Consider the following 18236-nt stretch of genomic DNA (forward strand, 5'->3'; position numbering starts at 1 on the left):
TTTTTTTTGTTTAAGAGTAGTTACAAGAAGACAAGTAAATAAGTTTCACAAATTATGTAAGGACAATATAATAAGATTCCTGCATATTATCTGCATGGAAATTATAATTACATCTCTTACAGTGAGGTTACAGGTCAAACTGTAAGGCAGCAGATAAATTTTTAAAAGCTACCAATCTGATGGGTGTGCACAACACAGATTCTGGAATTTCAGTTCCATTTACTCAAAACATTCACCTTAAAAGAGCGTTTGGTAATTAACTAGGATTGAAGCAGTGCTTGCGATGCTAAGGAAGCCAGTGTTAACCTATGCACATTTATTTTTTTTTCACCACTCTTCCAGACGGAGGTGAGTTATTTGCCTTTTAGAATTAGGTTTTACCAATATTCACATGTGGAGAACTGTATACAGATATCAAGAGAAAAAAACATTACCAAAATCACCTGTAAGGAATGCACCTCGCTCTACACTTCGAGATTAATTTTCAAGGGCCACAGGGAAAAAGTAAACCAGTCAGAACTAAGGAAGCGTGCAGTCAGCTAACAGAAATTAGGCAGAGGAAATTGGTAAAAAGCAGTAGCAAACAATAACCTAGGAATAAACTTTTAGACACTCAAGTGTCCTGCTCTTTCTGACCTCCATGGGAGGTCAGTCTTACTGACCTTTTGCACCCTTCCAATTCTAACACTTGGGCCACTAGTCCACTTGATGCCAGGTCTGGATTCTGACACCTTACTATGTTAAATAACAACTTATATTAAAAGTATGTCCAGGATGGAGGTGGCTCTCATGGGAAGGTTCTGTTCTGTGCACTTGTGGAATTGCAGTCTAGCTAAAAGCAAAAGCCTAGTCCAATCTAAATTCAGCTGAAAGCCTCCCACTGATACCAGCTCAATTTAAGCAAATACAATTTGAATAAGATCACAAAGGTTAGCCACTGCAAAGCAGAAAACACCAGAATATTTTAAAAAGAAGATTTTAATTTTTGGAAGAAACAGGCTTTCTGAAATACAGAATCAGAACATTAAGACTAAGTAAGATTTTTATTTTAATAGAAAACTCGAAAGGATGTAGTCTCTGCTCAAATATGTACCTCCACATTCTGCTGCATGTTGCTGTAACAAATTTATTAGTTGTAGCTCTCGTTACGGACAGATGGTTTCTACAGCAAAAATATAGAAAAATAATTTGGATTCAAGTCTAGAACACCTGCAACTTTTCATATGCAAAAAAATAAATCCAACTAGTCATAGAAAAGTGGCTGATAAGGATGGAGAACAGGGCTGTGTGTCTGATTAGCCATGACTATGTACATTCCAAACTTAAGAAATGAGCATTTTTCCTCAGCCTCATAAAAATAGTTTGTCAATGAAAAATACCAATATGTAATACATTTAATACAATTTATACTTGAATTTAAAGATCTCAGATTATGGAATAATAAGCTAAAATCAGATGTACTGCTTTTTCAAATGTTCTTGTATATAACAATACTTTCTGTGTATACAGTGTGCATGCATGTACGTGTATACACGCACAGAAAAAAAGAGGTGTATAGAGATTTGCTGAAAAATTGTACAAGATTATCTGATTTCATTGCAGACCACAGCATACAGACTTCCTGTGACCCTTCTAACACAGGCTGCTCTAAAAACCAATAATGTTGACTGGTATAACCACATATCTACAACAGGATTTTGCTACTATGAATTTAATTATAAATTTATTTTTCCAATCTAGATTTCATTTTTCTATGAATTAGATGCTGCTTTGGTAAGATTCTGTACTGCAATGACAAAATAACTGTGCCCAAAATATTTGGCCTTGAAAGTATGAATTAATTTTGCTAATTAGTAAGTAATAAAGATACCAACAAGTTTTAAGCAGCAACAGATTTAAAATGACTATGTTCTGATTTAGTCTCTTCACCAACAAGCATCTTGGGCAAGAACCTGAAGTGAAGAGATTAAATTTTTCTGCCTGCCATCACCGTGACGTTTTAAGCCACCAAAGTCACAGCTGGCACTGAAAGAACAGTGGCATCAGCAGAGACCTCCATCCTTGCAGGACATAAATTGCATTGCGACACCCTGCCAACACTGCCTTGGAAAGGCCTGTGATCTGCGGTGTCTGGTGTATGATGCTTTCGTCGGGTCTTCTCTGAATGTGTTGGATTCTCTATGGTCCTTGTAGTTGCAGACTGCTCTTGATTTTTCATAGCTCCTTTATTTTTAGATCTGAAGCTGTTATGCTGCTGTCTTCTGTGTTCAGCCCTGGAACCACTCTTTACATTATTTTGATCTGCCTCATTACTGGCACCTTGTGACTTAAGAGATCCATTGAGACGTATGTTTTGGTGCTGTGGGTTGAATCTTCGTCTCTGGCTAGATGGCCCATTCTACCCAGAAAGAAATTGGATAACTGTTAGGTTATCTGAATCCTTCCAACAGCAAAAGAAATACAGCAAACATAATTAACAAAAACTGCAGAATAAAATTTTCAATGGAAATAGGAGACAAAAAACACTATACAGCTTTGATTGTTGCCAGAGCTCTCTATTTATAACACTTAAAAACTGAACTATGAGTAACATGCTATATCTGAGTACCCTGGAAATACAGATGGCAGGTCACCAACTGATGCCAAATTAAAATCTGCCATGATTCAAGAATACAGAAAAGGGGATGAAATACTAGACATCTCAACAGCGCAGTTAAGCAGCACTGAAGAACTTGACACTGACTGATTTTTTCCAAAATCATGAAAATACATTTCCTAGTAAAGCATTGTGCAGATACTACAGTACGATTGCAGGAAGAACAGAAATCCACATGTAAGTTAGTGTCAAGTTAAGAATCCACATGGTGGGAGAGATGCCCACTGTGATAACCTTGCTCAGAGGAAGCTTTGATCCTTAGTGGGAAATGGCTAAATTGCTTTATTTTTGTGGCTGCCAGGGCAGCTGATTCCATACATGCACTGGTGTTATGTAACGTCCCTATGTTTCCCTTCAGGCGCCTACTTGAGCCTAAAATCCCTACCGGGACCATATTCAGGCCAACTTCAGTGGCAGCATTACCTAAGCACAATAGTACAAGGACATTCTAAGGTGCTCTTACGACGAAATAGCTACCAATATAGCACAATACTATACACTGTATTATACAGCTTCTGAAACAGTATGCTTTTAAACCTGGCAGGATTCCACTTTCAAAGTCTAGCTAATAATCATGCTTCAACAGCACATCAGCTGATAATTTCTGAAGGATCAGGAATAAATATTTCTCCATCACAGCATGTAGGGCAATTAGCTATTTATGGAGGGTTCTTCTTTTTCAGTCTATCAGCTGCCACTAGTCACTTCTGAATACCAGCCAGCAGTCTTTGCTAGCACTGCATTTCTGGTATTTCCACCCTGTATGTTCACACTGCCTTAAAAATGAAGCTGGAAAATATATACTTGCATATTTTCAAAAATTATTAATTAAATATACGGACTGCAAAGCAGTAGTTGATTTTGTATTAACAACTTTCGATGCTGCATGTTTTTTTGACATTTTTGAAATAATTTAGTTTAGTTCATAACCGGTTTCTTACCTGCTTATTTGTCAGGGTTCCTTGGGAAGAAGATTCTGTAGGATTGGAAGAAAGATGACTTTGTACTTTAGTGCTGGCTGTTTTATTATCAGAGTTCTTGGCATTACTAGAGGACTTCCGGGTGTGCGTATTTTGCTTGCCAGCTGTTGCATGTGACGTCATTGAAGACAGCACTGAACTACATGGTGTTCTTGAGGAATAGTTGTTCTTTGGGTGAGAAACTATGAAAAAAAGTATTCTGCGTTATCAGTTAAATGATCAACATCTAAACATAAGGCTGTGTTCTTATCCTGATTACAGTTAATTTTGGTAGCATCATTCCAGCCTTGCTTTAAATAATGAAGTAAGCTGGACAACTATGGGCAGAATTATGTGAAACTGCCTCATCGTGAACCACTTCTGGAGACAAAAGAGCCAATGTGGTGGAACTGCACTAAAATTGGAAGGAGCCTGGCAGAAGATTTTTCAAAACTTTTCAAAATTCACGGCACTATTGGTTTGCTTGTGAACTTTTAACTAGCTGAGCTGAACACATGTGCCATCAGCACTGCCCCACACACTGCTCTCCTATCAATAATGCTCCTAACAGGAGTCTTCAGGCAACACAGAAACATGGGAAGGAAGGGAGTGGTATGCCAGTAACTCTCTCGAGTGCTTGAGGTCAAAGGAAGTTGTGTCTGCAGATACCACAGACTAAAAAAATTACAAATTATTCTTTGATCATGGAAGGCTGAAGAGGCTGACATTTGCTGTCTTTATATCTACTAGCTACACCACAGGTAACAGCCATGAAAGCTTGCTTCCCATGTCTAAATATTTTTGAAGGAAAAGAAAAAGTTTAGTGCTCGCTCCTCTCTAAGGAGATGTTTAACAAGGCTTCTTCTGTACCATGGATATCTATAAAAACTGGAACTGAATGCAATACACTAATCCACTTCATGGGGATCGTGGCAGCCAGCACCATCACGAACCGCTATTGCTCAGTATTTTCTTGCTCCTGACATCTTAGTATTTTGAGACCACCTGATTTCTTAACCACTTCCATGTCTGGATGTGAAATGCACCAAACAAAACCTTGATTCCTTCACTCTCTGCATTTCCACAAGCTCTTCAAGCTGCCTCTTCTGTGCAATGGCCCCTAAGCAGTCTCAAAGAGGACTATGAGGCTATTGAAGTTCTTGATCTTCATTTGCTGGTTTGATTTTTCCAATTATGGAATCTTCCTGTTTCCTTCTTGTACAGATGGCAAATCAGAGGCTCACTTCAGTGAGACATGTTGTCTTATCTAAGAGGTACTTCTATTTTTCCACTTTCAATGCAGAGAAAGAAGTTGCGGAATAATTTTAACAAATGAGCATCGTCTGTTAAGTTTTTTCAGGCTCTTATTCACTTATGCCAACATCAGCTATTTCTCCCACTAGATGTCCTCTTCAGAAAAACAATGCAGTGATCTGCACAACGGACTGCATTTTCTGTCTTAAGTTCAGTGAGGCTGGCTGTCACTGAATTCTACTGCTCTCTTTTGTCTAAATTAGACTGCTGCACACGGAAACTACATACAAATCTAGGTGCTTGTCATAAAAATGTATTTTTAACAAAAAACAGATGTACAAGGAAGGGGTGCAGCCCACCACCGGGCATTCTGGATGCATCAGTCCAATTATTTTTGTTTCCTCTTGTCCTTCCTTGAGAGTGTATGCTGCCTACCCTCTTCTCATGCTAGAACATATTTGCCTTTGCACAAACTCTGTGGTTCTGGTTATTGCTTTTGTTAAAGCCCTCAACAGTGGCTGTTCTTAGCTACAGGCCTGGTATAATCTCTGTTTGAGGGGTATTTGCAGCTCCTAGCAGGGTATGGCCATCATTGTGAGATGCTCCGAACAGAAATACCTTTATACGGAACAGCTTTTATCAAAGACATGCCAACAGTGTGAGTTGCTCATCTAAGGTCACCTAGGGCAGATTAGAGCTAAGTTCTTCAGATGGCCAGTGCACTATCAGTCATTGTAAGATGGCACTGCTTCCCTGCTAATAGCTGTTCTTTTAACTTCACTGGCCTGATTTCAACAGGTCTGCATCAAACTATGCTTAAGTAATGCTTTACAGAAATAATAGCAAGTAATTAACTTGCAGAATTAACTGCAGCTGGAAGTTATTTAGGAAAGTAGTTCAATGAGTTTAAAAAAATAGTCTATGGTTGTATCAATAGCAGCTGTGGTTATACGAGTCAGGATAATCTTTACAGAATTTTCAGTCTCTTAAGCTTCAGGGTATGAGAGGGTCCATGAGTGACTGTGAACAATTAGATGCATTACTGGGAAGCTTATGCCTTCCTTTGAAACATCCTGGGTTAGCTTCAATGAGAGACAGGGGTTAGATGGATCTTCAAAGTGTTCTGCAAAAGCAATTCTTATGGTCTAATGAATTAAACTGGTTACACCTCAAAGGAGTCAGTTCTTTAGCTGTGCAGTCAGAATATCATATTGGCAGATTGTGTGATATTTTTACTTTTTTCTATTTCTAGTAACTCCTTGAAAACATTAATTATTTTTCCTCCTGAATTGTTTTTCTTCCACCAAGATGCATTAGTTCAGTATTGTGTTAACAGTTTTTCTCCTGAGGATGGTACTGATGGGATATCACAGGGCAGGGTAACATCTGGGGCAAAGCATTATAGCCTTTACTTTTTGGGGGGAATATAAGCATGGCAAAGATGAGAAATATGCTATCTTGTATTTTGCAACAGGGACATGATACTTGGAGCAGAAAATGAAGCTAATTTTCCAAGCAAAAGGGCAGATGATTTGGAAACAGGAACACCTGGGACTACCTTTAGCTCCTGAAAAACCCAGCGAACACTGCTGGGGAGTTACTTCCTAGCAGGAGAGATCTGAATTGGTCACATAACATTATGCTCACACCCAGAAAACTCTGATTTACTAGTTATTCATAAATTACTGAATTTGAGTGTTCCCCAGGGCTGACTTTTGTTTCTACTTGGAAATCCTGTTTAAATGGAAAACTCCAACTGACCTGATTAATACCCTCTGTCAGAGATTTCCAGGTAACTGTGCACATGCAGATGGACTGTGCAGCAAGTGTACAGTGAGTCTAATGTGTTGCATACTGTAAAGTCGACTCGTGCATGTTCAGCAAGCTTGCTACATCCAGAAATACCATTCATGTCAGGCTTTCTACACACACATTGACAGTACACATACCATGATTTCTGATGGCATTTCCCGAACAGGTATGTGGAACACTATGCTCCCAGAACTTCAGTGTGAGAAATCACCAGCACTTACTTTCTCCACAGAGTTGAATTTGGGTCTTCAGCTGTTCTGTATCACAGGAAAATCGGGCAGACCTGCCCAGCTCTTCATCGTATTTCCGTTCACTCACGAAGTGCTGCAAAAATACAGACAAGTTAACAGTGAGCAAAAGACTATATGGATGGTACAGAAACCAATAAATACTTATCTTGAATTCACTTTAAGGCTCACCAAACTCTTGACCCTGCCCTGTACACAAGTTCTCTGCAGAACCAAGTAGTTTCCCATCCTTACCAAATTACATGTCTCGCAGCCCAGTGAAGGGTGGATCACTCCTGCACTTGGGAAGCAGGTTATTTCTTTGGAGTAGATGCGTTAGTTTCCGGTTCAGTGATGAATCACATTTACTTGTTAACTGAGTCTGATAAATGATACACAAAGAGCAAAACTTCCCACTGCTACACTTATGAAGGGACAGCTTACACTTCTCTGATAGTATCTGTACACTGCTCAGAGGTGCTATAATGCTTTAAGAAGGTATGCTTTCCCCATGGAAAGCTAGTTACCCTTTGGCCCATAGCAGGAACGAACAGCCTGGGCATGTTAACGTGACAGCTCTTTCTTGGCATTTACGCAAACAGCTAAAAGTACCCAAGCAGAAGTGAATGTCTGACCTTAATTTCAGCCCTGAGTTCAGACAGTTGTGCTTCAGCCATCTGACTGGCTAGATCTGTCAATCTCTTCAGCTCCTCAGCTTTCTTCTGCCGAGCAGTCAGGATTTCCACTGCCAAATACCAATAGTCAATAATTAATTGGGAAGGTAAATTGCTCTGTAATTCATTACTCTTTGAGCATTAACACTGTACATCACATGTGAGCAACACACGCATCTTGGACCCCTGACTTCAACTGGAGTTCCAATATGCTGCTTGCACAGATTCAATCGATGAACTGCCTAATGCTAAAAAAGATCTGGAAATGGGATAGCTGTCAGAAAACCAAAGGTAAACCAATCCTTCAACATTTAGACAAACAGGGGCAGAGACATGTTTTGAGTTTTCCAGTGCTTTATTTTTAAGCACAAAATCATGGAGACATGGAAAGCAGCATTACATTGAGTCAACAGCCTGTTTCTGAAGACATGCTGTATTTTATTTACACAGGGGCATTTCAGTTACTCTGAAAAAAAATTGTTCCTATATAGTTTACGTTAAAATCACCGGCATTGCAATTTTGCTTTCAAGTACAGAATATACATAGTTGCCATTCTAATACTGCTTTGCTGTAGAAAAGGCCAACAGTCTTTATGAAAAAATACTAAATATTCACTACTGCCCATCTTGTATATTTTATATAAGGAAGGGGTGAATAGGTATGTTCTTATAGGAAAAGATTAATCATAAACCACAAAGCAACAGTCCACTTACATGCAGGATAATAAGACATTACAATTTTGGTGGAAAATATAAGAAAACTCTATTACTTACATGGTGACTCAATGTAAAAGTAACAACTGAATAATTGGGTGGCAGAATCAGCACTTACGGCAGAGAGAAAACATAGCATCTAAATGTAAAATAATAACCATCATAGTCTTTTGTCTAGAGCTTATGCCTACAGCATGGGTGAGCGATAGTTGTTGTAAGCTATCTTAAGGCCAGACTCCATTACACCTGTGGAGACTTTGGCTTCTTTGCCTTCTTTTGCCACAATTTTCCAGAGCAGAGATGGCAAATCACCTAACCAGCTCATATTGTGGAATGTCATTTTTTAGGTAAGAATTAATGACATTTCACAGAGAATTTGTTTCTCAACCCATTATGATTTAATCAGATGGCACCTTCTTTTGAAAGTACCAGAGAACCATAGAATGGTTTGGGCTGGAAGGGACCTCCTAAAGGCCATCTAATCCAACATCCTCGCGGTAAGAAGGGACATCTGAAATTGGATCAGGTTGCTCAGAGCCCTCTCCATCCTGACCTTGAATGTTTCCAGGGATGGGGCTTCTAGCACCTCTTTGGGCAACCTGTTCCAGTGTTTCACCAAGTACAGAATGGTCCAGCAGGTATAGGAAGGCAGAGTTGCAGCTGTACAGCTGGTGGGAGCAACCAAACCATACAACAGAGGAGCATGTGTCACACAGGGCAGGGAAGGCAGAGGGTGGCTACAGTTCCTTTAGTCTTGTTGGTAAACCTGTGCCAACATTATTTCTTATACTAAAAGGTGTGTATCTATCTCCCTAGCCAATCTTTTATTTTAATTTTTGTGGAATATGGTCTACAAGGCTGAGAAACTTTTATCAGATTAAATTAAATGAACAGTTTACTATCTGTTTTGCTTTGTCCAATAGCTGTGCTTTATAGCTTATTCTGGGTAATGCTACTACTGTTTCTCTCCAAGGTCAGCATCCCCTTTGCTGAAGTGACTGCCCAAACCACAGGATCTCATCTCATACTGGCACCTATCTTGGCACGAGATGCTAGCCAAATACCTATTTTTAAAAAAACCTGAAATTACCATATTTGGAAATTTCCCCAGTATTGACAGCAAGAATAAGATTACCCATTGTAAAACAGACCTCCAGTGCAGCAGAGATGTGAAAATAAATAATAACGTAAATCTTGGTTAGCATGTTACAGTCCTATAACAATTTTCTGCCTAAAGTTCTGAAGGCACTTCACAAGCTTACAACAGCCCTGATGACAGACAGCAGAAACTGCACTGTTAAAGACAGGTGCAGGGGCCATCCACTGGCACATGTGGAGTCAGCCTGAAAGCAAGGAACTAGAACCTGCCACGTGCAAATGTAGCACTTTGCATGCCTGTAGTTAAGAACTACATTTAATTTCCACAAAAATTACTACTATACCTGGCCAAGATTAATGAAGGGGCCTCTATGATACCATCAGTCCCAGACAGTGGATTTTCAAAATGTGTTTTTGTTATGCAGTTAGGGCTTAGATCCATGCCAGTTGATATCAATGGGAATTTCACCACTGGTCTGCCTGGGAGTGAGTGCATGGCCTGTAGCTGATTATGGCTACTTAGTCTCTGCAGGTAACCAAAAAGCTGCTGATACATTTTCATCCACAACTCCTCCTCAGAACAACACAGAACTCCAAATCCACACCTATTTCATGTTAGGACTAGAAAAGTTAGCACACAAAATTCCAAACTAATGCTAGTCTTTGCTGTAACAACTCATACCTTTTAGCTTCCACACATACACAACTGCAAGAGACTTAGTCAACAATGGAGGATTTTGATTACTTTTTCAAATAAAAATTTAACTAGTGTAAGAGTTCTAAATGCAAATGAAGCATTCAAGAAAGTTACACATATTTGTGACCCTCCTTGGAAGGACCTTAAATTCACAAATCTATAAAAGGATTGCATACATAGTAGTGATATTTTCATCTCCCAGGCAAAGTATCATTCTAACAATACTCCACGTACTCTTCAATTTCTTGCTTAGTACTCTCTGTTGAAACTCATTCCCCTGATTACTGGGCCATAAATACCATATCTCAGATGGAGCATAAGACCGATACTGTCATATACTAATACATGGCTCATCTTGCTTGTTTTTTCCCAAACCAGAATATATGTACCTTACCTATGCAAAAAACAGAGATGACATGAAAACCTGGAACCCGATCAACTCCCACGGATTATTAAGAAAACAGATTCCAGTAAACATCTGGGTTTTGACTTTTTTATTGTTCTAATTCATAAGCTTGATCACTACACCTTAAAGCTATGCAAGGCCACACAATAACCTATTCCCCTAGTAATTTCCAGTATGATGAGTCATGTATGTAATATAAGCAAGCAAACAGTGCTTAAGAAATGGAAATGATATAATCAACAAACCATAGAAATAAGAAAAAAAAAAGAAGCGGTGAAAAAGCTCTGATAAGTAAGCAGAAGGAATACGTAATTCAAATCTAACATTATATGAACTTTTGGTTTACCTTAATTTCATAATACTGACATTTTGATGCACAACCCTTATAGATCAAAACCATACAGAAACTACTCTGGAACATTTATTTGTATACATATACAATGAAAGATGCTGCAATGCTGCTAACCAAATTTATGTACTGTGTAATTTTCTGCCAAACAAAACAAATGTTTCCATGACTATTCCAGAAGTTCTCTGTGTGTTTTTTTACTTACTGGCTTCTTCTTTAACTTTATCAATTTCTGCCATTAATGACACTTCTTTGTCTACGATGCTAAAAAAGGAAAAAAAGAAAGAAAAAAAACCACAATTTAATCCATGCTAGAACTCCCATCAAAATCAAAAGCTATTAACTACAGAAAGACTTCAACCTTAGTTATGAGCAGTTTTGAAATTAATAAGACTTAAAAAATGGAAGCTGAAGAAACAGCTAGGCAAACTGACTACAAAAAATTAGTGATAATCAGTGTATGCTGATTTGCACAAACATCTCACTGTCCTGTCCATGTGTCTGCACAGATGTGGAAGTCACTCTGATTTACCTCTTCCGCCCTGCCCAGGACCAGCAGTCCTCAAGTGACTAAACCAATCTGTTTCCTAATTAAACCAGATATACCATTGCTGCTACCCAGGTTGATACAGCTTAGCTCTCAGTGCAATATTGAGAATAAAAAAGAATTAATGCCATGTGGAGAGAGGTCCTTCTCTTCCTTAAATAGAGATATTCTTGCAAAATATGTCAGGGTAAACAAGAAAATGGTTTGTGATGTAAATAAGCATTAATGTATCTCCATAATAGAGGTCAGCTTCCTTGCCTCCCATTCTCTCCAGGAAGGTGTGGTTCCACTTTTACCTGGCCTTCCTAAAGGTCTCGTGTGCCTCTCCTTTCACAAATCTCTGCTGTGCAATCCTTGACAGTGCTTTTAAGCTGTCAAAGTGTAAACTGATCAAGTGGGTCTACTGACAGCAGGCAGCGGGACTGGTAAATTGTTCACATCATCAAGCCAGCAATACTGTTCAGTGAAATAACACCACTGCAGAATGCTCTCCAGTGGATAGTGCTCTGGTGTGCCACTCCATTTTCCCTTCACTAGATAATGTTCATGTTTAATAAACACCACCAATGTTAATGTCTATGTTTGCATAAGTGAGTAAACTTAAGCAGCTGGAGGTAAATTGCAGAAAGTAGGTCAAACACCAGGAGTAAATCCAGGAATGCACTCAAGGGAAGAGTGCAGTTCTCAACCCTTTCAGTAAAATCATCCTTAAACATAAGCTTTTGTATCCAGTGAAGACACTGAGTTATATGTGAACTAGCTTCCATCAGAAGGAAGATGTTACAAAAATCTCACAAACAAAACATTTATCTAGGACGCCCTGAGCAAAAAAGGAAAGATCCCAGAGTTCACTGGGCAGCAATCAAAGACAGAAAACTTACAGAAGAGAGGAGGACTGACGGGTTGTTAACTAAAACAGGGCAAGATTAAGGAGCGAGCAGCGTAGGAAACACGTGGCAGATATACAGTTGACTCAACCAGAAAACTATCAGCTACAATGTGTTCAAGTGCCACGCAGCCTTCCTTGAAACCTTCCCATAAATTAACTAAGCTCATACAGGAGGTTTGCAACAGAAGTTCTGCAGAGTGCCATGCTCGGGTTTTACCAGTCAACCATGCCGCCTTTAGAGAAGGAGAGGCTACTGCCTTTACACAGTCTCCCAACAGCCAACAAAAGGGACAGAAACAGGTTGGCTGATAGTAAAACACATGGCAAGACATAAAATTGCAGTGTAACACATTTTTCTGTTTCATACACATAAATAGGACTAAAAATATTGTTTTGGCCTGCCAGATCAATTTAGTGTGACCTACACACCACAGGAAATAAAACAGCAGGGTTTTTTACAGTAAAGCAAATCAGTTAAGAGACATACACTTACAATGAAAGGACACACTTGTTCCAGTTTGCCCTCAATATTCTCCAGGCATAAGCATTAAGATTGGACTCCACATAGGCAGGTGATGACTGGCTTGCTAATCTAAATAGCAATAGCTTTTCAGAATTAATCTATTTTCAATTAGCTTTTGTAACTACATGGTATAATAAACTTCTTTAGTTTTCACAGCAGGTGGCTGAAATAAATTCTCACCTGTTTCTACCCTCCACACAAAAAGAGAGATTTCAATGGTCTTTAGTATTTTCCCCTAAATTTAAAAAACCTGCACATCTTGACTTTTGCTGCCTGTGTTACAAAAGTGCCTCCCTAGAGTACTACACAGGTTATATAAACATAAACTTTTGGCTGGAAAAAGTATCCAAGCAACAATCTCACAACAGAGCTTATCAGAACTGTGTTTTGGCCCAGTTCATTCCATGACTGTCCTCTCCTCACTCCAAAACCAGATCCTTGCTAAACTGCTTGGCCCCTAACATTTAATTTGGTGCCAAATAAAAACACTTCTAAAACCAGAATGAGAACAAGGCCATAACAGTTCTGTATTTATCATATTTTACAGTCAGATCTCATCTGTTACTAGACAGTTTTCCACTCCTAATGTTTTTGCATGGTCTCTGACAAACATTTCAGGAAAGTGTTTGGATGTTGTAGTAGTAGAGGCCAGGATTCTGATAAATTTGATGGAGAACAACCACCTGAGTACTTCCCTTGTAGCTACAAACTAACATTGAAAAACTGAAGAATAAAACAAGGTAAAAAATGTTTGGTGCCTTTCTCAATATCAGACTAGTTAATGTGATAAACTAAGTTTAATGGACACATCTTCATGGGGTTGCCCTTCCCTGAAGGCAATGCAGCTGTACTAACTTATACCAGCTCAAGACATGCACTCACTCAATCAACAAAAGGAAAGGAACATACTAATTCTCATCTGGAAGCATACAGCCACATTTCTCAGCTTCGAAATCATGAACTACCATATTTTATAGAATAATAGGGGAAGTTAACATTTCTTTAGAAATGTCATAGGCCAGCCAGCACTAGGAAATGCTATGTGTCTTCTTAGTTCGTGTAAGGGTCAATTATTAAGGAAATGGAGTAGGAATTAATTTGATTCCTTTCTAGTCACTTACAGCACTTCAGTGCAAAACTGACCAACTCCTTCATCAAGAACTTGGCAAAGTTATAAACAAATGAAAATGACAGAAAGCTGGAAAACTGCATTGGAAAAAAAAGATGAAAGACAAAAATACAAAAAGAAAACTAAATGCTAACAGATATAGAAGGAGAAAGGACAAGAACACTATGGAAAAATCAATGGATCAAATCTTGTCTCTTGTTCCTACTAAGATCCCACTGTTTTCACATGAAGCTCAGAGAGCCACTTAAGCTGAACAGCTTCTTAAGTCAAGAGAAGTTTAACTGGTTTGAGTGTATTTTCTGGAATAATGCCTACTCAGCCTGAATAGGATGACCACAATCAGACCACAGTAGTAGCCTTATTGAGAACTGCTCAAAGATCGGCTCAGCAATACCTCCTGGGAATGCATTTTCTTTCAATGCTTCTTAGCATCCACTTAATATGAAAATGTTGTATCAAGCTTGTACACTCCAGTGCACATCCTGTAGCCATTGGTGCACTATGAAGAATTGGATGCTGGGTGCCATAGCAACTTCTTACCCACTTGTCTATCACCAAGTTTGGACTATAGCAGAGCAAGGGACAGAATGCATTTTAGATCTAAAGACACCTCAGGGAAAACATTCTGCTAATTCCTTCCTCTCTAAGCTGTTCCTCTTGGGTCTTCTGTAGATGTTAGAAACCAGGGTTAAAACAGTAAACATGATTCTTTAGCTGAGGTTCTGGAGAGGTCAAACCCTTGTCAATTTTTTCTGATTCCTGATACCATTTGAGACTCCTGTGACAAACACACAACTCTGCACCACCACTTCCCTCTCTGAATGTACCCGAATCCTTCTCCTAATCATCAGTCTGTAGGATCCTCTGCTGTAGTAGTATTTGTCAGTTCTGCTACAGGTGTTAAGTTTTTCATTATACTTTCATAATACTCACTGGAGCAAATACTGAGACTCAAATTCCATCTCCCACTAATAAGGCTCAAGGTCAGATCTGAATCAAGTGAATCTTATAGTCCATGGGAGCCAAAACAGAGTAACACTACCACCTCTTTCTGTCTCTCTTTACCACACCTCTCTTCTGAAAGGATTGATTCTGTTCTTCTCTTACCCCTCACTTTTTCAGGATAAAGACTTGGTGAATTTCTGTAGTTCGGAGCACAGGATTCAGCACTGTTTGATTTTAATATCCAGATGAAATTTTGAGGTGGGGTTCAGGAAGGAAATAATTTTGTTGAAAGAACACAGCAAGACAGAGGCTTAATGTAGAGGACATGCAAATGCAGCCAGGACACAGCCAGTGTTCGTGCTGTAGAGATATGAGATGCAGCAGCAGAAAGAGCAACTCTCTAGCATTCATTTTGCTGAAGTGATTCTGAAGGCAAGTGTGGAAGTGCCCTATTCCTGGTCAAATGGACAGTACCCGTGCCTTGGACTTATGCAGGCAGGCAGAATTCATGCTAGTATACAATGCCAAAAGAGCTGCAAATGCCAAATTGCAATAAGTTGCTGGCACAGCAATGACGGGGTAAATTATGACAGCTGCCTCATTTCACAGTTTCACACTCAGAATAAATTCTGAATTTGTTCTGACATTAGTGGAAACAAATTAATCTTCCTCTAGTTTACTGCATGAAATGTAGTGCTTGTATAATGAAAAAGAAAAAGTATTTTCAGTCAACTGCAACACCTCAAAATCCCACTAAAATGATGAAAGTTATTAGTGCCTCTTCAGAAAAGCTGCTTCAGAGTGCCAGGCTGGCTGATTTATAGCTTTACTGATAAGAATCACAAGGGTTCCACATGACCAGAACCTTCTCTTTCCTTCTGCCTCTTCTAGGCATTATTATAAACCTATTGTGCCTGAAGAGATGGAGAAATAAAAAAGACCAAGCTGACATGGAGGCAAACATGCTGACACAACTCACAAAGGTAAGCCACAGCTGCATAGCACAGAGATTACTGTTAAGAGTGTAATTTAAATAAGTCTTTTCAAAACCCTGTTAAACCCCCCAAAATGCCAATTTTCTCCTTGAGGTGTTTAATAAGCTTCGCTCTGCCCTGAACCAGCTTTGAGCATAGTTTGAGAAAGACTGTTGTTTTGGAGACTGAAGAAGACACAGTCATTCTGAACAACTGCAGCAGGGCTCTTCATCTGGAAGAGAGAGAGTGCTATTTTTTCATAAAATAACCCTCTGGGGTCTGGTTCAGTAGGTGAGATGCTGGAACACTGAGGTACAATTTGAGTCCTTTTTTCATGAGGAAGGGAGTTAGTTGTGGGACACTGCTGGAGTCTGACAGCTTAGGCTTCAAAAAAAAAAAAAAAATACAACACACCATTCTCCAGTGACTTTGTTCTGTCAGCAGGCTTTGGAACAGACCACAGCAGCTCCTTAATGTTGCATTGGTTAAAAATCTGGTGACAAACTCAAGCAAGTTTGAGGGATGTCACTGTCTCTGCTATATCTGAGCTGAGATTACATACAAATTCATGAGACAGTCCTGATAAGCTCAGCATTAGCCTTTAAGTATTACGCCTTACTTCCTGTACACATTTCATTCTAGCATGAATGTATTTGACCAAAGACAGCTGATAAGAACCTCTAAGCCAATTGTGTATTTCACAAAAGAATCCCCCACCTCAATCCAAAAACCGTAACTGTCCCTGTCAAACTTTCAGCACAAGGAACTAGAATGATGTGATGAGAATGTAAATATGAATCCAAATCACCCGTAATGGGTGATTATAAGCTTTGTAGGATTACTGAATAGCCATGCTATTTTGCAATTGGAAAAATGATACTTCAAGTTTTCTTTATATTAATAAACCTGCAGGAAAAGCTGTTGTGACATTACATATTTTGCAATGTCTCAGTAAATTATATTCGTCCAGTATTAATTCAGTTGTATTTACATGTTCATGGTGCTTGAAGGTTGTTATTTGATTGCTGTATTCGCACATGCACAATGTTTACAGCAAACCAGATTACATGAATTTTCATTCTGACCACAAATACAATCTGACAATAAGCAGATAAACAAAAGACAGAATAGATCAGTTTCACTGGAATCCTTCCCTCTGCAGCGTACCATCTGGTAAAAGCAAAAAATGCCAGAAGGCTTTTAGTTATTAAAGTTTATTTTGCATTATTCTTTATCTACCATCACTAATATTGTTCTCTTTAGCAGCCAGCTAGCACACTGGGGTTTGGTGAAGCCGCCATAATTAAAGGTCTATTTGCATTTTTCTTTTAAGATTGCTTTACAAACAATTAGAAATTTATTGCCTGATCATAAAAACTTGTTTAAGCTGAAAATTGACATGGAAAATGTTTTCCTGAAAGAACACTTCTAAATTTTATTTATTTAGAAATGAAGGCATCACCTCAGGATTTGGCAGTTTTAACAATTGTGAGTATGAGTTGTACCATGGCTTATTAGCATCCTGTACATTTTTACATAAATCTGTAAAGTACTTTTTTCCTATTTGAGTCTCACTTTTGATCCGACTACTGAGGTATCCGAGTATCTTACTGGTTTTACATATTTCAGCCTAAACACACTCTGGCAAGGCAAAAGGCTGTGGTCTCTGTTGGGCTTCTGCTACAAAAGAGAGGTAACTTTCCCAAAAGGACCTTGGAAAGCGACCACAAAGAAAGAAGAAGATTCTAGCTCTTTGATCTAACACCTGGTGAATTTTTTTGAGAAAATTATTCCCTATATGTGTTTAGTAAGATAGATTTCTCCTTAGTCTGACAACAAGATCAGAAAGGATGTGTTCACTTTTCATCCACAGTAACAGGCACAAAAGTAACAATCTACCTGCATGGCCCTAAAAAGCACATGTGCTTGTTTTACTGAGTGTGTGTACTGTTTTACACACCTATGAATGACTAGGAGGGAAGAGAGGAGATACAAGGCCATAAAATATGAACAACAGGCTAAGAAAAAGTGTAATCACTTTTGGATTTCACCTCTGTAATCTGTCTTTGCAAGCTTAGTAAAAAATATGGGGACGAAACAAGTATCTGTAAAAGACAAAGGGGCCAGAAACCTACCCCCCCCCAATTTCCTAAGTTCAGTCTGTGCTCTCCACTATTACACAGCAAAGATAATCCCAAATTGCTGGAGATCACAACAAGAGAGCAAGAACAAGCCCCTCTCCTGGTGCTGCAGCTCTGCAGGCAAGTAGCCAGCCTGAGGCCAAAGCTGTTGGATCAAGTCCTTCCAGACCCTCCAAGGCAGTAGGGGCAGGGCCTAGGGGCCTTGGTAGAAGCACTGGTCTTTCAAGGTACCAGAAAATCCA

General features: G+C 39.1%; 1 protein-coding gene across 4 annotated transcripts in view; it reads right to left on the minus strand.

Moving 5' to 3' along the window:
• Positions 1–1999: 1999 nt before the first annotated feature.
• SPATS2L (spermatogenesis associated serine rich 2 like) overlaps positions 2000–18236 on the minus strand; it is a 29577-nt gene continuing 13340 nt past the window's right edge. For all 4 annotated transcript variants that reach the window (XM_086465384.1, XM_086465387.1, XM_086465383.1 and 1 more), the window contains 5 exons: positions 11052–11110; positions 7544–7653; positions 6903–7005; positions 3598–3818; positions 2000–2398 (listed from right to left, as the gene is read on the minus strand). In XM_086465384.1, coding sequence (XP_086321510.1) covers positions 2000–2398; positions 3598–3818; positions 6903–7005; positions 7544–7653; positions 11052–11110 — 892 coding nt within the window. The remainder of the gene's footprint in view (positions 2399–3597; positions 3819–6902; positions 7006–7543; positions 7654–11051; positions 11111–18236) is intronic.

Source organism: Leptosomus discolor, chromosome 5 (genome assembly GCF_034619465.1).
Source record: "Leptosomus discolor isolate bLepDis1 chromosome 5, bLepDis1.hap2, whole genome shotgun sequence".
Taxonomy (NCBI): domain Eukaryota; kingdom Metazoa; phylum Chordata; class Aves; order Leptosomiformes; family Leptosomidae; genus Leptosomus; species Leptosomus discolor.